The 24,132-nt window shown below is 43.6% G+C and overlaps 1 protein-coding gene across 2 annotated transcripts; it reads right to left on the reverse strand.

The window, feature by feature from the left end:
* Positions 1-6,706: 6,706 nt before the first annotated feature.
* On the reverse strand, positions 6,707-23,746 carry sox10 (SRY-box transcription factor 10). 2 transcript variants are annotated; one of them, XM_078430682.1, is made up of 3 exons: positions 22,830-23,746; positions 12,671-12,915; positions 6,707-10,799 (listed from the first exon to the last, which is right to left on the reverse strand). In XM_078430682.1, the coding sequence occupies exons 1-3, from the start codon at positions 23,219-23,221 to the stop codon at positions 10,093-10,095; spliced, it is 1,344 nt and encodes a 447-aa protein (XP_078286808.1). In that variant the 5' UTR covers positions 23,222-23,746; the 3' UTR covers positions 6,707-10,092. The 2 variants fall into 2 exon arrangements, with proteins under 2 accessions (XP_078286808.1, XP_078286807.1); XM_078430681.1 differs by having other exon boundaries at positions 12,659-12,915.
* Between the last annotated feature and the right edge of the window lie 386 nt (positions 23,747-24,132).

The raw sequence follows: 24,132 nt of genomic DNA on the forward strand, positions 1-24,132 counted from the left end.
AAGGTGGGATGTTGCTGCTGACAAAATTTCTGCTAGGAGGCTAGTGTTCCCCAAAACACCTCCACACCCTGCCTCTCCCCCTGTTTCAGTGCACAATGACCCGTATCCAACATATTCCATTTAACGACACGAGTATCTCCAGTCTGAGAGAGAGATTTATGTCTGCTTTTCATTGGGCAATGAAAACTATTCCATTACTCTTTCCCCAACTTGCTGAACATGATCTCACAGCACAGAATTAAGCCATGTGGGCCGTTGTGCTTTGCCTGCTCTTTAATGGATTTACCATTCACTTCCAATTTTTTTCCCTACAATTCTCCTTTAATATTTATCCAATTATTTTTTTTAACTCCTGTTGAATATGACTTCCACCACCCCCATTCAGGCAGTGCATTCCAAATCATTGAGATTAAAAAAATATCTTTTCATCTCCCCCCACTAGCAATATCTTTGCCAGTTACCTTAAAAATGTTAACCAGGTTACCCCAACCACACCCCACCCATACAATAGTCCTAACACTCCCCTCTTCTCTGAACACCCACCATCTCCCCCACCAGATCTCGGCCTTGTCGTGTCTTCACCATCCCCCCCTGACCTCCCCCTTTCTGATACGGAACGGCCTGTCCTCAACAGAGGCCTCACCTTCGTTCTCCTCCACCCCCCACCTCAACGAGTTCAGGGTCCGCCACAACGTAGAACTTTTCTTCCGTTGCCTCTGCCACCATGTTTTTTTCTATGGGAAGGAGTCCTCGCCACTCAGAGATGACCCCCTTCTACTGTCTTCACCGGCCCCCCCTCCTCTTGAACTCCCCAGAATGATGAGGGGGGATCCTATTGAAACATATAAGATAATTAGGGGATTGGACACATTAGAGGCAGGAAACATGTTCCCAATGTTGGGGGAGTCCAGAACAAGGGGCCACAGTTTAAGAATAAGGGGTAGGCCATTTAGAACGGAGATGAGGAAAAACTTTTTCAGTCAGAGAGTGGTGAAGGTGTGGAATTCTCTGCCTCAGAAGGCAGTGGAGGCCAGTTCGTTGGATGCTTTCAAAAGAGAGCTGGATAGAGCTCTTAAGGATAGCGGAGTGAGGGGGTATGGGGAAAAGGCAGGAACGGGGTACTGATTGAGAGTGATCAGCCATGATCGCATTGAATGGCGGTGCTGGCTCGAAGGGCTGAATGGCCTACTCCTGCACCTATTGTCTATTGACCTTTTACCCTCTCTAGACCTCTTTATTTCTAACTGCTGGCGTGACATCAACCGTCTCAACTTTTCCACCCCCCTTACCCCCTACTCCAATCTCACCCCCTCTGAATGTACAGCCCTCTGCAGCAATCCTGACATTATAATCAAACCCACTGACAAGGGAGGTACCGTGGTAGTCTGGCGAGCTGACCTCTACCAGGCTGAGGCCAGGCGAAAACTCTCAGACACCTCCCCCTACTTATCATCATATCATATCATATCATATATCTACAGCCGGAAACAGGCCTTTTCGGCCCTCCAAGTCCGTGCCGCCCAGTGATCCCCGTACATTAACACTATCCTACACCCACTAGGGACAATTTTTACATTTACCCAGCCAATTAACCTACATACCTGTACGTCTTTGGAGTGTGGGAGGAAACCGAAGATCTCGGAGAAAACCCACGCAGGTCACGGGGAGAACGTACAAACTCCTTACAGTGCAGCACCCGTAGTCAGGATCGAACCTGAGTCTCCGGCGCTGCATTCGCTGTAAAGCAGCAACTCTACCGCTGCGCTACCGTGCCGTCCTTGGACCATGATCCTACAGACGAGCACCAGGCCTTAATCTCAAATACCATTACTGATTTCATCACTTCTGGCTATCTGCCATCCACAGCTTCCAACCTTATCGTTTCCCAGCCCCGCTCAGCCCATTTTTACCATCTCGCCAAAATCCACAAACACAACTGCCCTGGTAGACCCATTGTTTCTGCCTGCTCCTGTCCCACGGAAATGATTTCCACGTACCTCAACCCCATTCTATCTCCCCGGTCCAATCTCTTGCGACCTATGTCCAAGATACCTCACATGCACTTTGTGTACGTTTGGAACAGGAATTGTTCGGCCCATCGAGACCATCTGTTCACCACCAGTTCTTATGTTATCCCACTTTCGCGTCCACTCCCTACACACTAGAGGCAATTTAACCTACAAACCTGCATGTCTTTGGGATGCGAGGGGGAATGGGAGCACCAAAAGGAAACCCATGCAGTCACAGGGAGAATGTTATAAAGAACAAGAGCAGGAGTGGGCTACTCAACACTTCGAGCCTGCTCCATCAGTCATCACGCTTATGGCTGATCTTCCACTTCCATTCTTTCTGCACTACCCCCAAATCCCTTAATATCCAGAAATTAATCACTCTGTGTTGAATAGTCAATATCTAAGCCCTTACAGCCCTTTAGGATAGAAAATTCCAAGGTCTCTCATCCCTATACCAGGGAGATTTCACCTCAGTTCTAAACATCCAAACCCTCTTTCTGAGACTGTTTCAGCCTGGGGCAGCATCCTCCATGCATCCAGCCCTTTGAACACTATATAACATTTGTATGTTTCACTGAGATCGTCTCTCAGTCAGGCCTAACCTCCTCAATCTCTCCACATATGCTAAACCTGACATCCCTGGAATAAGTTTAATGGCAAGTACATCCTTTCTCAGATAAGAAGACCAAAGTTGTCTACAATATTCCAGGTGCTGTATTCCAGGTACAGTATTCAAGTCTCTGTTTAATTAAAATAAGATAGTCTTACTCCGATTTTCAAGTCTAGGCATAAGAATTGGGGCGGCATCCTACAACTGTACAATACACTAATGAAGACACGCTTGGAGAATTGTGTGCACATTTGGTCATCTAGCTCCAGGAAGAATGTCCTTAAACTGGAAAGTGTGCAGAAAAGATTCACAAGGTCTTTACGTGGGCAGGAGGGCTTGAGTTAGCCACTGAATAGACAGGGTTTTTTTTCCCCTGGAGCAAAGTGGGGGGTTGAATTTATTAAAGTATATAAAATCATGAGAGGCAGATCTTTGTCCCAACTAAACAAAATTTAGCTTGAAAGATTAAGGTCCAGGAGGAAAGGTATGAAAGGGACCTAATGAGTAACTTTAGAACACAGAAGGTGGTGGGTATATGGAACAAACTGCCATAGGAAGTGGTGAAGGGGAGTTGCAGTTACAATGTTTAAAATACATTTGGACAGATATATCAAGCTGAGGGAGTTAGCATTAATTTAGCATCTTTTCTGAAAGACAGTATCCTAAATAATATTGAAACTCCTTAGTACTGGGAATTAAGCTAGAGTTTTGTGCTAGGAACTTGACTCTAAACCCTTCAGGAGTGATAATGCAACCCATTAAACCACTGCTACTAATTGGTTTAGTCAGAGATTTTGTTCAAGAGATCACTCTTGTCAAGAGTTGTTTTATTTTAACTATTGATTATTCTTTCAAGTGAATCACTTGCTTCTCACTACACTCTCTGCCATATTAAAGCACCAGTCTAAAATTATACTACATTGAAACAGTAGAGGTTGGTGTCAATACATTCGATTTTGTAACCCATGAGCAATATACTGACTTCTGTGTTTCAGGCATGGGTCAGTGGTTTCCACTTGTGTGACTGCATAGGAATGTTGTGGGCTCAAGACCCAATTAGGAGAGAAATCCAGGATTATACTCCCAGAGCTGCATTGAAGGTGTGTTGGAGGTGCTGTACTTTTGAATGAAGCATTGAATTAAAGCACACCCTGCTCTCTGAGATGTAAAAGTTTCTCCAGAGAAGAGCAAGCAAGCTCTCCCCAATATTTATTCCTCACACTAAAAAGAACGAGTCATTATTATCATTGTTATTTCTGAGAGCTTGTTATGTTGAAACTCGTAACCATGTTTCCTATGTTATGTGACTACATTTCAAAGACTGTTTCACTTGATGTAAAATGTTTCAGGACATTCCGAGGTTATGAAAGAGACGTAGAAATGTATTTTTTAAAATATTTTTATGATGTCTTTTGATGATCTCATTTTGCATAGAATACATTGAGAAATTATATGGGATTAAACTGATTTGAGAACACCACTTGGCTCAGAAAGGTTGACACAAGACAAGTTTATAAGAACATTATCTCTAATTTTAAACACAGTGACAAAAATATAGCCTTAGTCAACATTGATTTCCCCTCCCATTTTCGACCAGCTACAGACTGCTGCCATCTAAATAAACCCAAGGCTTTGGAAGGGAGAAGGTAAAACAAATGGAAGCTTGTACCAGAGCAGGAATTTACACCCAACTCTTACAAAGAACTAGAGCATTGCCACTAATTATGGGCCCCCCATTTTTCCAGAAGGATGTTAAAGGCATTGGAGAGGTTGAACGAAATAATTCCCAGGCATTCAGTTCGGCAGAGTGACGGTTAAAGCTTGTTGTAACAGAGGATCTTCAAAAATCTTTTTGAATGGGTTTTGATGAGGAGAGATCGATTGCAGTTGCAGGAGGAGATAAGAGAAAACAGAGAGGAGATGAGAATTTTTTTAAAAATACAAGTCAACAGCATTACTGTGAAGTAGTGCAATGGAAGCAAATTCAATTGTGGAGATTCCAAGCGGGAACTGGATAAATGGTGCAGAGGGGAGAGGAAATTGACAGGACTGGGTCAAAAGCAAGACACGTATCTTCAAAATGGAAGTGGTGAAAGAGGGCAAATGACAAAAGGTGGAATGGAATGGCATCCTTTAGGTTTGAAAAATTAAAACAATTAGGAAAGCAATTGATAAAATTGGCCTTCACTGCAAGGACCTTGGAGCACACCAGGGCAGAATCTGGAGAGATTACATCTGGATTATAGCATGGAGTTTTAGTCATTTTTTTAAAGAATGGACACATCTATTGCGCAAATGGTACAGGATTAATTTGGGAAGAGGGGAGGAGGAGTTGTCTTGCAAGGAAAGATTGAGTGACACACCAAGACTCATGGAAGTCTGGAAATATGTGAGGTGGTCCAAGATTCCTAAATGGATTGACACAGGGAGGCTGTTCCCTCAGGCTGGAGGATCTAAAACATGGTCATAATCTCACCAAATCAAAGTGGAGTGATTTACTTCCTCAAATGATTGAGGGAGTTTGGAATTTTCTATCCCAGAGGCTAGGAAAGTTCAGTGAACAGTTATTCAAGATTGAGATTAAAAGATATTTGGACACTAAGGTAATCAGAGGATATGGGAATCAGCAGGAACGTGGACGCAAAGTGAATGCTGGTAAATGGGATTAATATAGATAGGTGCACAAGGCAGCATGGACATTTAGAACGGAGATGAGGAAGAACTTTTTCAGTCAGAGAGTGGTGAAGGTGTGGAATTCTCTGCCTCAGAAGGCAGTGGAAGCCAGTTCGTTGGATGCTTTCAAGAGAGAGCTGGATAGAGCTCTTAAGGATAGCGGAGTGAGGGGGTATGGGGAGAAGGCAGGAACGGGGTACTGATTGAGAGTGATCAGCCATGATCGCATTGAATGACGGTGCTGGCTCGAAGGGCTGAATGGCCTACTCCTGCACCTATTGTCTATTGTCTATTGACATGGTAGGCTGAAAAGCCTGTTTTATGACTCTACATGGAGCACAAACTGACTGGCCCAGCAGCCCATGCTGGTATTTATGGCCTACTCGAGCTTCTTACCATCTTTCCTTGTCCTTTAAAGCAATCACAACAATCCTCTTTTCCCTTCACTGAATATATTCAAGGCTGAGACCGAGAGCTTTCAGACACGAATGGGACAAGGGGATGTTGAGCAAGAAAGTGAAGATATTATTGAAGTAATAGTCGTGATCTTTTGAGGTTGAGATGCTGAATGCCAATCCGATTTCTTGGGACTTTGCAAAAAGTGGTGTCAAATAATGGTTCTACGAACATAGTCAAGGAAGGTCAGAGATGAGGAATCAACAGACACAAAGCACTCTGCACAAACCTAAAGGGAGTCTTGTCCAAGCAGCACAAACAATGGCTTGTCTATCTTTATACATTTATTTTTTTTGAAAGCACAGTTACAACATAATAAACCTAGTAATAATAAAAACAAGCTATGGTACTCACACAATGTAAATATTCTATAATACAATTTCAGACCTGCACAACAGGGTATAAATACTCCAGTTTACATCATTACCACAAGATGAGGATAGATGTGGACTGGCCATTGTTTTCCACGGAGTTGTGTCCTGCGACACAGTCTAGGTGAGTTGTTTGCCCCTCCCTCAGCCAAACAGGCTGGAATTCATTAATAACAGCTCTCAGGCAAACCTCCCATGTCTTCATCGTCTCACCCTGATCATGCATCTTTGAGGAGACTAAAGGGCAGCATATGTTTCCAGTTATTCCAGGAATGTGGAAAGAAAGAACTCCCAGTGGGAAAACTACATTTCCCCCTTCTTTCCATGGAGTGCATTGGGTGGGGGAGGGGTTTGGGGTTATCCAAACCATCAGCCCAATACACAAATATTAACAAATCATCCCTCCAGCCCACCCGATGGAAAGAACCTTCTGACAGAGAGCGTTCCCTAACTACCCTGGGCCCGACACCATGGGTGCAGTAACGGTAATAAATAATGTTAGAAATCCCGTGATATCATAGACCTCCTCCCCTTCCCTACCACCCCGCCCCCCTCCCCACCTCCCCATCTCCCCACCCCCCCCATTGAGGATCCGCTCGCAGATCCTCCCTCCCCCTCACTGTCAGGATCCCATGCAGCCCTGTAATCTGCAGGAGGAAGCCCGCTTGGTATCTTAAGGGAAAGCAAAAGCAAAAAAAAAAAGGACAATAGGTTCTAGGCAAAAAGAATCCCTTAAAACAAAAAAGATGGGCTTTTCAAAATCAAATCAAGATCTGAAAAATAAAAACCAATGTGCACATGCAGACACCAACACAGGATGTCTAATTGCCTCAATTAAACATCGTCCAGAGATTTCAGCTTGCCTGTATCAAGATTCCCCCAAATTGAATAAAGAAATAGAAACACTGATCGTGAAATTTTCCCTGCTCTCTCCTTTTCCCCAAACATACTTGGTAGTTCATCCAAGTGGCCATTCTTTCTATATAAACTGAGGCGACGAGAATCTGCAGTGCAGCATTAACCGCAAAACCAAATTTGGAGGTGAGAAGATCCAGACCCATTTCAAACCCCTCTGCATAATGGCAGACTTTGGTTATGAGGAGAGCCTGGAGAATGTAGGGTTGTTCATTTCAGAGCAGAGCAGAGCAGAGAAGGTTATGAGGAGATTTGATAGAGGCACTCAGAATGAAGAGCTTTTTCCAATGTCAGGAATATTAGGAATGAAAGAGGACATTAGAGGGTAGTTGGAAATACTTTTTTTCTCCCCCACTTCCATGCAGCAAGTTGTTGTAATCTGGTACACACTGTCTGAAAAGACAACAGAACCTGTTTCAATCACGAATTGCATAAATACCTGCCATAGGAAACACTTGCAAGATTATGAAATATGAGCATACAAACGTGTAGGACTAATTGAAAGGCTCTTTTGGAGAGCTTTATACACTGAATTGGTTTCTCCTGCAATATGAGCATGGACATTCTTCCACATATCAGCCTGAAGCACTTGGAGATGTGTCCAGTTGAGTTCATCCAATTCAATGCCAGACCAAAGGTTGGAATTAATAAGGGATCTGTCTGGGTGATGGTTATCAATGATTATTCCCACTCCTTAGAGAGCTACCCCAATGAGGATGAGGTCCCAAAATCAATTGATCAGTAACCTTCACCAAAACACCAATATCGATCTCTGTCACAGGTTCCAAATGGCTGCCAGAGTGTAGGAATTGAGGCAAGAAGAATCCTGCCATTAAAATTAGGATTATTAAATAAAATATATTCAACAAAATAAGCAACAATGTTCCTTAAAAACTACAAAAAATATATATCCCTTACCACAACTGCCAAGATTTCCAACCATTGGACCATAGGGGCAACCAGCACAGTCCCCATAGCAATGGTAATTTGGTCTCATTCTTGTTCAGTTATGGAGTGGAAGAAGCTTATTCTGATTTGTCCCACTTGTTGGAAAAGAGGGCACCCACTTTGAGGAACTGCTCAAAGTTTCTCTTTAAGGTCTATGGGCTAGGGATACATGGCCTATTCTAATATGCCCAGAGGGCATTTCGGCAGGAGGAGGAGAACCAACAATTTTTTTAACATTATTTCTGCTTTTTCTAATTCCACAAATGACTTCTGGGAGGCAAGTTAGAAAACTGACAGGTTGAGCAATATAATTAGAGGTGGATCAACAGAGCCTAGCCTAAGCTGCCTTGAGCAGAGTCCTACATTCATTCAATTCTGGCAAGGTTGACATTTATTGCCCATCCCAACAGAAGTATAACTTTAAGTCAACATTTGGTGCGGAGCTGAAGTCACTTAACCAGATCAGGGAAGCCCAGCAGACTTTGTGCCCCAGAGGGCAGATTGATGTTAAAAACAAAACTCACACGGATTGTTTCATGATCACTATCACTGAAATAAACTTTGCATTTCAGGTTCTCAAAATCAGCATGGTAGGATTTGAGCTTTCAATCTTTGGATCATTAATCCAAAATCACTTTAGTATATATAAAAAAAGAGTGTTGAATAAATTAAGGAGTACTTTGTTCAACTTGTGAAGGTTCTACATGCCTCCCTACACTTAGCTGTTCAAAGAGATGTATGATCTGTTGTTTGCAACTAGATTATGACTCCAAACATTTGCGTCTCCACTTCACCAGATGTCACAGTGCAAATCAGGCCTACAACAGATTCAGGCCTAATCCAAAACGCTGATAATCATAGAGTACCTTGTTGCATTTTCCTCAAGGCCAATTGTTCAGCTTGATTCGACGAGTCTTGAATGTCAGTCAAAGAGGCTTCCTCCTCCATTCCCCACCCCATCTCCAATATTTGTGTGATAACAAAACATACGAACAAAAATATTCGTATTGCTGTTTAAATATCCCTATAATGTTTCTCCCAGATTTGCTGAAAGCACTTGGGAGATCCACCTTCAGTCCTTGGGTTTACCAGGAAGGGTTGCCAAACCCGAGATAAGGCCTCCTGCAAGTCTTAAATGGCCAAGACTCCATCGCAAGAGCGGGTTCTCACGGAGGCGAAACAAAAAAAGGCTAAAATGGACAGAGTCAAACCTCCTCCACCCTCTACAAATTGACCAGAACAGATGGCATTGAATCTACAGGAAGAGTCTTGCTCTGTGCATTTTACACTGTGGATTCTGCCACACCTCGGAGAACAAAATAAAGAGGCAGAAAGTCTTTTAAAACCTATGTACAGGTTCTCCATCCCACCAGGTCGCCATGATGGCGAGCATACAAACAACACACACACACACATATACACAATGTTAGCAACGGTGAACACTTTTCATGCCCCCTGGTTAAACCAAGCGGCAAGCCTGCGAGAGTTAAGCAGGTTAAGAAAACGAACTAAAACGACATTTACTCGCATAAAGCAGGCTTGAAGGGCTTCCCGGGCTGGAGCGTGGAGAGAGTTGGCGGTCCTTCAGTGGACATGTGGAGCAGGCGACGAGGAGACTTCAGTTCCAGTCACCTCGCCCCCCCGATCATCGACGACGCGTCGAGCACGATAGAAACGGTCTCTTTTTGTGTTTGTTTTTTTCATATTTGGGAAGCTTGTCTTTGTTTGTTAATTTTGTGAGAGACTTTATAACGGGGAGGGGGACCGTTGGCCAAGGCAGCTTTGCCAACGTCTTCACGTAGCCGTCGTTTGAAGGGGATGAGACGGACGGACGAACATGGCGCCGGTTCGTCCTCGTCCCTCTTGTCCATGGGCGGGAAAAACGTCCGCTCCACCCAGACGCGCGGGGGAATATTCGCGAGCTGCTCGTCGGCACCGTACGTCCAGATTTTTATCGTGTGTGTGTGTTTTTTTGTTTAGTTTAAGTCGCGTCTTGTCGTGTTTTTTGATTTATTTTTCCGTTTACTGCTTCAGGTGCAAAACAAAATGGCGGGCGGGCCCGTGGTGGGTGGGGATGGATGGACGGTGATGGGGGGGGGGGGTTGGTTTATGGGCGTGTGAGCGTCGTGTAGACGGGCTGATCCCAGTGGGTAGGGCTGCGGGACTGGGGGTGCGACTGGGGGTCGCCGATGGACGTGTAGAGGGGGCGCTGAGAGGCTCCCATGTAGGAGAAGGCGGTGTAGAGTCCGGGGGTCTGGGCGGACGGGCTGTAGTAAGGGCCGGTGGCCTGGTGCTCGGGGTACTCGAACTGGGACCTGGTGATGCTGGGGAAGGCCGTGCCGTAGTGAGGGAGGCTGAGGGAAGTGTAAGTGATCTGTGCCGAGGAGTGTTGCTGCTCCGAGTAATGGCTCGGATGGGACTGCTCAGTCTTGATCTGGGTTTTGGATTCGGCCGAGGCGGCGGAAGGACCCGAGGATGCCGAGGAGCCAGAGTGTTGCTTGGAGATCCAGGCGGAATGGCCGCCGGCTATTGCTCCCCCCAGCCCGTAGTTTCCACCGTAAGCCCCGGCGCCCAGGGCTTGCCCGTGACTGGGATGCCCGTTGGGTGGCAGGTACTGGTCGAACTCATGGACATCGAAGGTCTCCATGTTGGACATAACGTCGTGGCTGAGATCCCCGATGTCCATGTTGCCGAAATCGATGTGGGGTTTGCCTCCCTCTACCAACGGGCGTCCCTCCCGTTTCCCCTCAGCTTTTCCGGGCTGCATCTCCGTCTTGGGGGTGGTGGGGGGAGTTGGGGGGCCGTGGTTCTGGCCTGTTGAAGAGAAGCAAATGAACAAAACCTTCAGACCCTGGAACAAAATATAGGGAAATCAAGATGACATGCGAGCGGTTTGGAAATAATTCATGCTACATTTGTGCGTAGTCCTGGTTGCACAAGAAGCATGCCAGGAAGAAAGAAGTGGAGAAGGGTCGGATTCCAGAAATTATAGAGTTTAAATAACTTCTTGTATCTAAAGGAATTTAGGTTAACGGGTAATTTGATTAAGTCCCGAAGATCAAACAGGAGTGAAAATTAGAACCAAGCTTTACAGGGCAAAGATAAAAAATATATACATTTGGTCCTCTTTCATAGACTATTGATGTTAGATTAATTGCAAATTTTAATTCTCAGATTGATCAGATTAAAAGGAATGGGGAAAGTGGGTCAAAACTGTTCAGTCACAGTTCAGCCATTAGTGATTAGGTTTGTGCAGCTCAGTTACATCATAAGTGTGAAGAATGGGCAGGTGTGTGACAAATGCAGTTTCACACCATCTACACAATTTATTTTATGTGGGACAACAACAAAATACCTAAGCATAAATATTTCTTAAGACAAATCTAATGTATTTTTCGGAAAGAAAGTTAGTGAAAGGTGTTTCATAATAGGAGGGAGATTAAAGAGCACAAATTCCCCCTTTGATACAAGGAGGATTAAAATAATGTCCAGAGCACTAGCAAAATGTCACAGTTGGCAAAAGAAGTATGGGCAACCCATTATGGAAACCATATTAAAGCAATGGGAAAAAAAGTAGTTTAGATTCACTGGAATCATACCAAGTGTCAACATTTTGTTCATAGTCAGGTATCTTTCAATAGTACCCATCTTCCCAAAGTCTTTCCATAATATACAAGGTACTAATAAGGAACCTTTTACTTGTTTGGTTGAGGGCAGCTCCAACAACACAAAGTTGAACACCATCCAGGAAAGCAGCCTCTTGATTGGTATCTCACCCACCAACCTAAACATGCAATCTCTCTACTGCCAGCACACAATGGTTGTAGTGTATTCTGTCTACAAATTGCACTGCAGTTACTCACCTAGGCTATTCCAACATCACCTCCTAATTCAGTGACCTCTACTGCCAAGGAGGAAAGAATAGCAGTCACAGGGAAAGACCATCAGCTGCAGGTTTCCCTTCAAGTTAAGTACCATCCAGACTCAGAACTATCCTTGCTACATTGTTGCTGGGCCTAAATCCTGAAATTACCTATCCAATAGCATATGGGAGAAACAGTGCAAGACTCATCCACACTTTTTCAAGGGGCAGTTAGAGATGGGCAACAATTACTGGTCTTGCCAGGATGCCAACATTCCAAAAGTAAATTAAAACTAAAATCAGCAGTGAGGGCAATTCAAGGTGTAAAAATATGAAGCAGCAAAATTCTTTCAGCATCTTAAGGTTTCTGCAGCTGAGTTAGGCACATTTAAAGAGGGAATTTAACAAATGCCACTGGGTATACAACAGTAGAGAAATGGGCATGGGGTGAGAGTTGAGACTACCATGGAGCTAGGACCATGAGCCAAATGCTCTCCATATAAGAAAGACTAAATTTATATTCATTGACAAGTGTCCTTAACTTTACCACAAATAAGATGTCACTTTTCATGACAAATATTAGAATGTTAGATGGTCAGATATACCTTCACGGTTGAGCAGCCAATAGAAGGAAATTAAATATTGGGTGTACGGTCTTCAGATGGGCCATAAATGCCAAGAACAGATTGATGATCCTACCCTCAGGTCCTTGACTGCTTGTAATAAATAATTAATGACCAGTGCAGGTTTTAAAGAATCAGGTTCAGGAATATGGCCAGAGCCACAGTAACACCAGAGGAAAATGCATCACCTGTGTGCTCACCATGGCCGTCTGCAAGTGGGGAGCCCCCAGCTGTGCGCCCACGGTCTTGAGGCACGGCCTTGTAGTGGGGCTGGACAGAGGAGATGTGGCTGTCCTCTGGGTGGGCCTCAGCATCACCTTGGCCAGGTTTCATGTTCTTTCGTCGACGTGGCTGGTACTTGTAATCAGGGTGGTCTTTCTTATGCTGGGATCGCAGTCTTTCTGCCTCTACCACAAAGGGTCTTTTATCGTTCTCATTTAGTAACCTGCAGCAAATGGTGGAAAATAAGTCGTTTTGAGGCTCTTCAATTTAAATTACAGTAAGGCACAGGAGGATACCATTCGATACATTGTACATGCTGGCAATATGGTAGACTTGTCTCTTTTATCACATTTCACCTTGCTCTTCCCTGTTACCACTGAAATTGTCTCTTCGAGTAGTGTTGAGAGAGCACTGTAACACTGGAGGGGAGATATTAAACTGAGGACTTATTTAACGTCTCAGATGTTTTGTCAAAAATCCTACAGCTGCTATTCAAAGAGCAGGAGTTTGCCTCCAACTTTCTTCGAGGACAATGTGTATCACTAATGCAGTGCCACTGTCTAATATTCTCTGTTAGAATATGTTGAAATTTGATGTAGAAATGCAGGTCGTTTGTTCCACTTTCACCGGCCTTTCAGTTAGTAAACTTTACTGACACCATCACCCTCTTCACCCTCTCTCTCTACTCTCCCCAGTTATTTGTTTTAATGGGAGCAGAACAGATTAAAGGACTCCTTCAGTAAGAGTAATATTCATGTTGTCCTCCTCGCAGATCAGTTTAAAATGGGTCAAAATCATTAAAGATTTTGATATTATAAATGAGGAGAAACTGTTGCCAATGGCAGGAGTTAGGAAATATATGGACTTAGGGAAACTGGCAGAAGAACCAGCTTGGAAGACGAAGAGAAATATTGTCATTCAACAAGTTGTTGTGATCTGAAATACATTACCCGAAGGGGGCAAGCAATTTAATAGGAACTTGCAAAAGGGGACTTGGATCAATAACTGAACAGAAAACAAACGTGACTGTAGGGAAAGATCAGGAAAAAGGCCTAAATTAAGGAGTTTTTCCATGAGGGGCCGTTCCGACATGATGGGCTGAACAACCTTCTGTGATCCCAGTTGTAGAGTGCACCACCCTTCTCTTTCAAGAAAAGATTACTATTTTACATGCGCTCAACAAAAAAAAATGCAGCAGTTGTCAGAATTCAAGAACAAACTCTCTGGTTCCCATTAGTATCGAAGAGCAGGGTTGCAGCCCGAACAAGAGGCAGGAGAATCTTTAATCTGAGCTGTGGCTCACGTCAGAAGGTGGCATGTTTAATTCACCACATGATACTGCACTGCTGGAGTGCCCTGCTCTGGAGGAGACACCAATCCAAGGTTCAGTTTGGTTGTAAATTAAATATTCTGGAGTGCCATTTTAAATAGCAGGGCAGTTCTCAATGTCCTGGCCAACTTTTATTCCTCAGCCAACTTCACTAGAAGGGGTTACCTAATCATTCTATTTTTTGATCGTGCCGAGCATAAATTGAATGGTTCAATAGTTTCTTTACTATCACGTGTACCAATGTATAGTGAAATACTTTTTTGCATACAAGCTCAGCAAGACTATCAACATACATCAGCACCATCCCCAGTCTACAACATTTCAAACATTAATACTGACTAGACTTATCATATCATATCATATCGTATCATATATATACAGCCGGAAACAGGCCTTTTCGGTCCTCCAAGTCCGTGCCGCCCAGTGATCCCTGCAAATTAACACTATCCTACACCCACTAGGGACAATTTAAAAAAAAAACATTTACCCAGCCAATTAACCTACATACCTGTACGTCTTTGGAGTGTGGGAGGAAACCGAAGATCTCGGAGAAAACCCACGCAGGTCACGGGGAGAACGTACAAACTCCTTACAGTGCAGCACCCGTATTCAGGATCGAACCCGAGTCTCCGGCGCTGCATTCGCTGTAAAGCAGCAACTCTACCGCTGCGCTACCGTGCCGCCCTTAAAGAATTACTTCAGACAATTAATGCAAGTTGTCCTCCCAACTTAAACATTTAGCCTAGATTCAGGCTAGGCCTAATACCTAAGACCATAGGTTGTAATTCAGACCAGGAGCACACCCAACAAGTTGCTCAGAATGATCTCATACACATTGGAATTAAGCATTATTGAAGCTACATAACCAAACTTCCTGAAACTGGGTGGGTCAGGCCAGCCCAGTTTTGCCTGGTAGGCAATATAAACAGTGAGCTACATAGGCAAGTCTGTGTTATCCAAAAGGGTAATGTGGCTAATGCAAGGAACATGTTCATTTAGGAAATTTCACAAAATAGTCTATTTATATCCACAAGAAGGTAGACACCTCCCACATTCACTGGAGTTTCTGAGTTTCTGGGATCCCCTACCCGAGAGAGATAGCAAAACAATGACGAGGGCCCCAGTCTTCATTCCCTCAGATGCCTCCTAGTTCCTTCTTACTCAGGAAGATTAACTGTTCACCATTTGGTGTTTCCAACCCTTTCTTAAGAAGTCTCTCCCTCTCAGATATGCAGACACCAGTGTCTCAATAGACAATAGACAATAGGTGCAGTAGGCCATTCAGCCCTTCGAGCCAGCACTGCCATTCAATGCGATCATGGCTGATCACTCTCAATCAGTACCCCGTTCCTGCCTTCTCCCCATACCCCCTCACTCCGCTATCCTTAAGAGCTCTATCCAGCTCTCTCTTGAAAGCATCCAACGAACTGGCCTCCACTGCCTTCTGAGGCAGAGAATTCCACACCTTCACCACTCTCTGACTGAAAAAGTTCTTCCTCATCTCCCTTTACCCTCTCACGGAAATATATAATTGGATTCTTGATCTTTCAGGGAAATATCTGTACAATGATAGCTGTCTCTCAGACCCTTTAATTCAGGAATTTACACTGCCATTTATAATTTAGCTAATGTACATGTAAGCAACATGAAATCCAATTTTGAGGCATGTGATAAAAGATCCACAGGTTATTCAATAAGGAGAAACAACCAAGAGGAGCAGACAGGGAGTAAATAGGTGTGACAACAGCAGAGACAGTGAAGTTGTAAGAATGTTCTTAAAATGCTTAAGGAACTGCAGATCAGAGGAAGTGCAGTGTGGGGTTAAATAATCTGATAATTAGAACAAGAGAGGGGAGAAAGATAAAGGCAATCAAGAGTGCAGTGGCACCTATAACAGAGGACAGACCAACTCTTCACCTATGTACTTAGAATGGTTTTTTTTTTAAAAAGTGATTTGTACAATACCATTCACAATCTGTCTCAAATTGCTTTACCATTAATAAAGTACATCTGAAATGGAATTTAGGTGCATAGCAGGATCCCATAAAATGTAAAGTGACAAACTGTTTCAGTGACCTTGTCTAAATGATAAGTATCGGCCAAGGGCACAAGGGAGAACTCCAAGAAATATTCTGCTGAGAGAGCGGATGGGGTTTTGGTTGAATATTGCATCAGAGTGCAGATCTCTCAGTCAGTACAGGCTCCGGGAGAATAGGCTGGATTATAGACAGGAGGAACTCAGTGATGTCTCTGGGAGGGGAGGGGAGGGGTAAATGGTGGGCACTGAGCATTTATCCCATCCAGTACTGGCAAACACACAATATTTTTGCTTTGGAGGTACAGAAAAAGAGCCAGACAAAAGAGGAACATTATGGCCACATGCCAATGTTAAGCCTTCAATGTCCTCATGTTAAGCCTTCAATTTTCTGCCCTTTTTTGCACAGGATCAGTAAAGGCTACCAGAAGTTCTTGCATTTGGTCATCTGTTATCCTTCTGATTTTAGCCTTTAACGGTTTTCTTGAAGGGGTATTATTTACATTGCTGCTCATGGGCAATTGATAACATTAAACCCCTGAAATAACCCTAACATTTTGTGCTCTGCTTGGTTAGGAATATCCTCCACACCGGAGAAGTCATGCATCAAAAATTATATATTGTTTATTGTGTTAGACATAACTTAAACTTTCCCAAATTTTGAAATTCAAACTAAAATTAATGTAGGTGAGCAAAAGCTTAGCTGAAACCAGCTTTCAAGGATGTCTTGGAGGAGGTGAGTGCGTTAGATGGGTTTAGGGGACCTGTTGGCGAATTCCAAAAGTTAGGGATCAGTCAGCTGAAGGTACGGCTGCCAGTGGTGGAAGATTTTAAATCAGGGATTGCTCAGAAGGCCAGAGGAATGCAAGAATTTCAGATTTTAAATCCAAAGGAGCCAGTGTTAAACCAACAGGATGCCGATAAGTTGGGCAAGACAAGTTAACAAATGAATCACTGAGTGCAAGCAAAGCATTTCTTTTCCCCCAGACATCTTTCTCTGAGCCATTCCATTTTAAGTTATAAACTTTGCTAATACTATCCGAGATGTTAAAGAGACGTGAGAGAAAAATTGTATATGCACAGGAGTATGCCCAGGGGTGAGTGAGTGAGACCATGTTCGTGGATGCGCACAGGTGTGATTTTATCACAAGTGGCGCTGCCCCACTGTTGCTGGACTAGAGAGCTTTGATCTAACCATTCCACTGCCGAGGTCTGAGGGAGAAAAAAAAAAAGAAAAGTTTTATTTGAATGATGTTCTTGCAAGGAGATCCGTGACCCTGAACCGGCGCCAGAGTCGAGAATTCTTGTCCCATCACTCCTACACTCCTTTTCTCTGTAAATTAATATCAGCAAAAGTAGCCAGTTTCTGACATATCCAAAATCTTCGAGACTACAACCAATAAAAATCACACTGACCTTTAACCCTTTACTGCCTCCTGAAAATCAAAGTTTGGCTGTCCCAATATCTCACTCCGACTCTGATTACTAGAAGTTACAATTAAATTTGAAAATACAAGGTGAAAGGTGACCCTGAAGATTTTGCCTTTGGTTCACTTACATTGTAGGGGAATGGAATTTGATGTCCCTTTCTAGTCTGGGCCTTCATACGACTCTAGCCTCCATAAGCTGCTCTGAAATTATTAATTTAAATTATACCAGTACAATACAAAACATTGCAAATACTCGATTTCAGTTTAGGACAAAATGGCGCTGGGCAGAGGTGTGAGTGCCCATACCAGAAGGACTGGAGCAGTTTAACTTAGTTCATCATAATCTTCTCACTGGGCAAGTAGGGATGGGTAAGACATGCTGGCTTTGCCACAATAGTTCACATCCTGAACAATACAAGAAAATAAATCCCCATGTGCTCTCCGAGATACACTTTCGCATCTTTGAATGTATGCACTGGACAGTGGGAGGATTTGTCCTGTGTCTAAGCAGCATTCCTGTGCCATACTCTGAGATGACATTGAAGGCAAGGTTTTTATAAATCATGCCGGCGCCAACATCTCTATTTTTCTGGTCTCCCTCGCCTATCCCACCTCCCACTGCTAAACCTACCCAGTCAACAGCTCCAACTAGTACCTGATGAAGTCAGTAAAATGCTCCCTCAATTTCTGGGAAAAAAAGTAGGTGCCAAACAGTTGGCACAGAGTTCGCAAACACAACCAGTAAAAAATACACCGGAATTTAGAAGGATGAGGGGGGATCTTATTGAAACATATAAGATAATTAGGGGATTGGACACATTAGAGGCAGGAAACATGTTCCCAATGTTGGGGGAGTCCAGAACAAGGGGCCACAGTTTAAGAATAAGGGGTAGGCCATTTAGAACGGAGATGAGGAAGAACTTTTTCAGTCAGAGAGTGGTGAAGGTGTGGAATTCTCTGCCTCAGAAGGCAGTGGAGGCCAGTTCGTTGGATGCTTTCAAGAGAGAGCTGGATAGAGCTCTTAAGGATAGCGGAATGAGGGGGTATGGGGAGAAGGCAGGAACGGGGTACTGATTGAGAGTGATCAGCCATGATCGCATTGAATGGCGGTGCGTACAGGCTCGAAGGGCTGAATGGCCTACTCCTGCACCTATTGTCTATTGACTTTACCACAGACGGCAATATGTAAATATGTAAATGGTCATGAGTACATCTGTGTGTAGTAAATACCCACCAACACCGTAACAAATAACATGTATTTACAGATACAGGAACATTCGCAAAAAAAACTGACACTAAAGCACAACATCAGAATGTGGACAAAAGTGTGGACAGAGTTAGGTTTAAGTACAAAAAGTAGAGGAGGTGGAAAGGTTCCAAGACCCGGGGTCTCAGCAGCTGAAGGCACAACTGCTAGCGGAGGAGTGATGTTTGGTGGTGATCAAGAATTCAAGTAACTTAAAGATCTCGGATTTGGGTGAGCACAAGTTTATGGAGATTGGAATGAGGGATGGCAGCCAGGAGAATTCTGGAATAGTTACGACTGGAGGTAACAAAGGCCTTCTCTCTAATTGGGGCTGATGGAATTTTATTTGGGGGGGGAAATAAATCTTTTTTTCGCTGTTGGACAGAATCCCATTGCCTGCAGTCGAAATAAAGAACCCTTGTCAAAATTGACATTGGAGATTATATTGGCATTTTGCAGTTTCACAATTAGGCAATTGGTAACGCTCAGTTCTGCGTTCAATACTGTTCTGCTTAGATCGTCCACATCTCCAACCCAGAATCAAACTACCAGAATGAAAAGGATGGAGAAGGAATGTGACTGCTGGATTAATGCGACTGGACTCTTTCTTTGCCCTAACACCTTCCTTCTTCCCGTGTACCTTTCCTGGTCACGCCCATCTCGCCACATGCACTTGGCCCATCCCAGCCAGGAGACACAAGGCACCAATTCAACCCCTGACGACATCACCAACCGCGAGAGGTTTCAGGAATTGTCAGCACGAGCCAGAGATCGGATTTCTGTCTCCAGCTCGCTGCCAGACGCCAGTTGCACTTTCCCCGATTATAAATAGCTTCAAGTTTATTTTTCAACGGTAAGTTTAATTTCACTGGTGAGCGGTTCGTATCCCACCCCAAAATCCCCCTCTTTTTTTTTTTTACCCCTCCCCTGTGGTTTTCTCTTGCAAATCAGGAAGCTGGGTGGTCATCTTGCTCTTCATTCCACAGTGCAGGCCAACTCCCTGCCTGTGCCCAGGTGGGTAATTGGGGAGGGAAGAGGTTGGCTGGTGGGTTGAAGGCTGTTCAGAGAAGGTTAACTGACTGGATTCCTTCACCCGCCCCACAGGGAGATTTCGTTCACACTCTACACCCCCACCCAACTCAACTGTTTTCCTCAGAACCATGCCACCTCATGAGAACCGTACTACGGATGGCAACAAGAATTTAGTAACAGCTAGCAGTGCAAAGGTGAGAATTTGTTGCATCATTGCAACGCACCAATGTGCCATTAGACAGTTATTGTGAAACAAGTCTGCATTTTATACAGCATCTTTGCGGTTGAATGATATTCCCAGGTTTTTCCAAAGGTAATCAAAATAAAAAATAAGGTCAAAAATGCATTGGGAGATATTACGGCAGAAAACCAAAAGCTGAATCAAAGGTGGACACAAAATGCTGGAGTTACTCAGTGGGACAGGCAGCATGTGTGGAGAGAAGGAATGGGTGACGTTTCAGGTTGAGACCCTTCTTCTCGACCCAAAACTTCACCCATTCCTTCTCTCCAGAGATGCTGCCTGTCCCGCTGAGTTATGCCAGCATTTTGGGTCTACCTTCGATTTAAACCAGCATCTGCAGTTCTTTCCTACAGCTGAATCAAAGAGTTGATTGTTAAATGGTGTCTTAAAGGGAGGCACATGGTTTTTTGGGAGGGAATTATCAATCTTTGGGGCCAGGCAGCAGAAGGCGTGGCCATTAATGGAGCATTTAAATTCTAAAACGATCAAGGGTGCAGAATTGAAGCAGAGATCTCAGAGGGCTGAAGGTAATGAGATAGGGAGGGGCAAGATCTTGGCAGATGCGAAAAGGATGAAAAGTTTTAAATTGTTACATTGGTTAGCTTGGCACGAAGCAAGGTAGGACACGGGCTGCAATTTTGGACAAGTTGGGGTTTCTGGAGTATGGAACATGGGAGGCCAGATGAGATGCAACGGACCTGTTGGCTGGGAAAGACACTGAAGATCCATCATGATCAGAAAGAACAAACTTCTACTTCAGATCTCAAGTAAGGAGCCAGCACCCGAACTGAACAACTGTGCCTTTTTTATTTTGAATTTAGAAATACCTTTCATAACTTCAAAGAGCTTTACAGCCAATGAAGTTCTGATGAAATGTAGGAAACACTGCAGCAATTTTTTTTCTCAGAAACCAGCAATGTACTTTACAAGAGGATTGCTTGACGGTTAAGTATTGACAAGGACAGTATCGATTTCCTTGTTTCTCTGAATAATACAGCAAGATCTTTTACCACTACAAAGGCGATAGATGGAACTTTTCTAAAAGACACATCTCCAGCAGCACAGCACTCCCTCAGCACTACGCTGGGAATGGTAACTTAGCTTAAGTGGAGTCCAAATCTGCCAAGGAAGAGAACTAACCCTTGAACCAAGGCTTACATCCTGTAGACAGCAGCACGTACAAATGAGGATAGAGAGGCAAGAGGGAAAACCATTAGATGATTGAACCAGTCCCAATCATTTGGTTCTTCGCTATCAGAATTGGCAAAACATCATGCAATGATCATCAGGGACTCTCAACAATGGATTTTTATCAGCCACAATGTCAGATCAACGGCAAAGACATCCTCTGCATTAACAAGACCACCAGCTCCTCTGAGCACCTCCAATATGCACCGCTCATTGTTCCGGGCCGAGAGAGCAAGCGGCCGAGTTTGTGGCTACTTGCACAAACCCTACCAAACCAGCCACATCACAACCTCCCAGTGTCCAAACAACCTTTATCACCCCTTGAAGCTGGAATCTTCCCCGTCCACAACATCTGCTGCAAACGGGACATTACTCAAATGAGTTGGCGTTGCCACCATTGAATTCACAAACAATTTATACAAAGTGATGGAACCAAGGGGTGATCTTCACCATGTTCTGCAGTATTCATTGTACTCATATCTTCAACACATTATCCACCTCTCCCTCATATCAAGCCCGTTTCAGCCGTTCTTTCTCCATATACAATTAAGTTTTTCTTGCGCTTACATTTCCATCCGTTACTCTACCCTGTGCATTTCAACTACCTTTCCCCCATCTCATTATTCATTAATTATTTTCCTAATAATCCGCTTTCCTCTTCCGTGCATGATTTTTTTTTCTTCCGCACAGTCAGGGTCTTGTTCTTCTCCTTGCTCTCCCATACATTTCAAATTCTGCCCATCTCTAACCCGCTCTGCCTACATAAATCTTGAACTTGCCATTTATCCAATGTGTCCAGATTCTCCGTTTCCCATACATCCTCTCCTATTTGTCCCTCATTCCTATCCATCGCTTTAATCGTCTAATGCCTCAGTATCTCACTCGGTCCATTCTTAGTTATCTTTCTCATTTTGTCTCTCGCACATCTAAATCCAAGTGTTGAAAGCAAAGATTGTCACCAGATATTTCCCCTGACATTTTGTCCCATTTCACCATGGAAAAATTGTAAGGAGGGAATTTTCACAGCTTGAAAAAGACAAGAGCACTTGCAACCAATAGCTTTTCCTACCAAGTACTGTACCATCCAGTGACTCAAATTAACTCGCAACTCTTTTGTCCAACTTATTTTATTGAACAGCAAGTAATTCTTTGACCAACCAGTGAAAACATTTAAAAACAGCAAGTCAACAGTTCTTGAAAAATGAATTAGCACACGCAGATATGCAAGGAAAAAACACAGGAATTGTAAGAGACATTTTTTGTAGTTCAAATTTCCATCATTTGCATCTTTTATAGTTACATATGGGGAGTCAGTAGATAGACCGACTGAATTTAAAGAATCCAGATAAAACCAGGGCGAATATTTTAACTCCTGCTCCCCCTCAAAGTCATGGTTTTCACATATTTTATGTGCCTTAACAACATATAGCTGAAAAATATGATACTAAATCCAGGATTAAAAAGCCGTCATGAAAATAAGGGAAGATATTTATTATTGTAACAGTGCAACAAGTGCGTAATAGCGTCTGATTTTTGGTTGAGAGTTTGTTAATGAGGGTAGATCGGTGTGTTAAGTAAATTGCGATTCTCGGGGGGGAGTGAGGGTTTGTTTTTAATACACACTCAAGGACTCACCTCCAGAGTTTGCCTAGTGTTTTGCTGAGTTCTGCATTGTGCAGATGTGGGTACTGGTCTGCCAACTTTCTCCTTGCCGCCTGAGCCCATACCATGAAAGCATTCATGGGTCTCTTCACATGAGGTTTGCTCTTGGAGTTTCCGTTGACTCTGACAGGCATGGGAACCAGAGTCCAGTCGTAGCCTTCCAAGACTTGGCTCACAGCCTCTCTGATGCATAGGGGAAACTTGTCTTCGTCGCTCTCTCGCTTCCCACTCCCTTCCTCGTTGCCAGCCTGACATTGAGACTTCTCTTCCCCATCCGCCGCAAAGGATGAGCTGGGGGATAACACCGAGTCACTCTCTGAGCCTCTCGGGCTAGCCACGTCTGACACACTGCGATCATCCGTCATTCTCTTTCTCCAATTTTCCCCCTCTCTTTAAAAACAAAACCCGGAATTTTATGATTGCGAATGGTAAACAAAAATGAAACAATGATTGTTCGCTCTTCCAGTTTCACACAAAAAAAAAGTCTGCACACACACACACACACACAGAAGGGGGGTGGGTGGGGGAAGAGAGAGAAAAGCGTTTTTTAAAGTTGTCAAACTTGTTTTTTTTGCGAGTTAAGATTTGTCAAAGTTGGATCGTAACGTATCCACAAAATTCTCCGATAAAAAAAAACTTCTTGGGAAAACTTTTTTTTTTTTTTTTTTTTTTAAAGTTTGTTTTCCCTGATTTACATCGAGACTGGTTTTTTTTTTGGTTTTTTTTTAAAATAAAAAAAAAAAAGGTTTTTTGTTTAATTTACAAAAAAGAAAAGCCGTGCAAATGATTCTGCTGCAGTAACTCTCCGCTCGGTTGGAGATCCGTGATGTTTGCACAACCATACAACAAGCAAAGAAAAAGTAATCAGCGCTGCTGTCTGAAACTCACGTGAAATATGACCAAAGGGAACTTTGGAGCTCGATGCGCCCTTCCTTTAAATATGATGCTCGACCCCACGGCGCAACATCTCATTTCCATTGGCCAAACTCTCTGATAGACCACTACATCCATTGGCTTCTCTTCCCCTGACTGGGAGGGACCCATGCCTGACTCCTCCCGTGGGATGAAAGGCGTTGATCTAGAGGAATTAGCAAAAAAAGGTTTTAAGGAAGCATTGGGATTTAGAGAGAAAAAAGAGAGAGAGAGAGAGAGAGAGAGAGAGAAAAATAAATGGCCAACGCATGCAGTGCAAACATTTGTGACTTTTGAATATTTTTAAACTGTTTCTTTAAGGATCTGAACTATTAAGTCAATAGACAATAGACAATAGTCAGCA

The sequence above is a fragment of the Rhinoraja longicauda genome, chromosome 40 (assembly GCF_053455715.1).
Source record: "Rhinoraja longicauda isolate Sanriku21f chromosome 40, sRhiLon1.1, whole genome shotgun sequence".
NCBI classification, from domain to species: domain Eukaryota; kingdom Metazoa; phylum Chordata; class Chondrichthyes; order Rajiformes; family Arhynchobatidae; genus Rhinoraja; species Rhinoraja longicauda.

Coding starts and splice junctions, on each gene's coding strand:
- sox10 (XM_078430681.1), bottom strand. CDS start 23,221: ATGACGGATGATCGCAGTGTGTCAGACGTGGCTAGCCCGAGAGGCTCA. Junction 12,916..22,829: donor ACACTAGGCAAACTCTGGAG/GTGAGTCCTTGA, acceptor CATTTGCTGCAG/GTTACTAAATGAGAACGATA. Junction 10,800..12,658: donor CGGCCATGGTGAGCACACAG/GTGATGCATTTT, acceptor TCTCTTCAACAG/GCCAGAACCACGGCCCCCCA.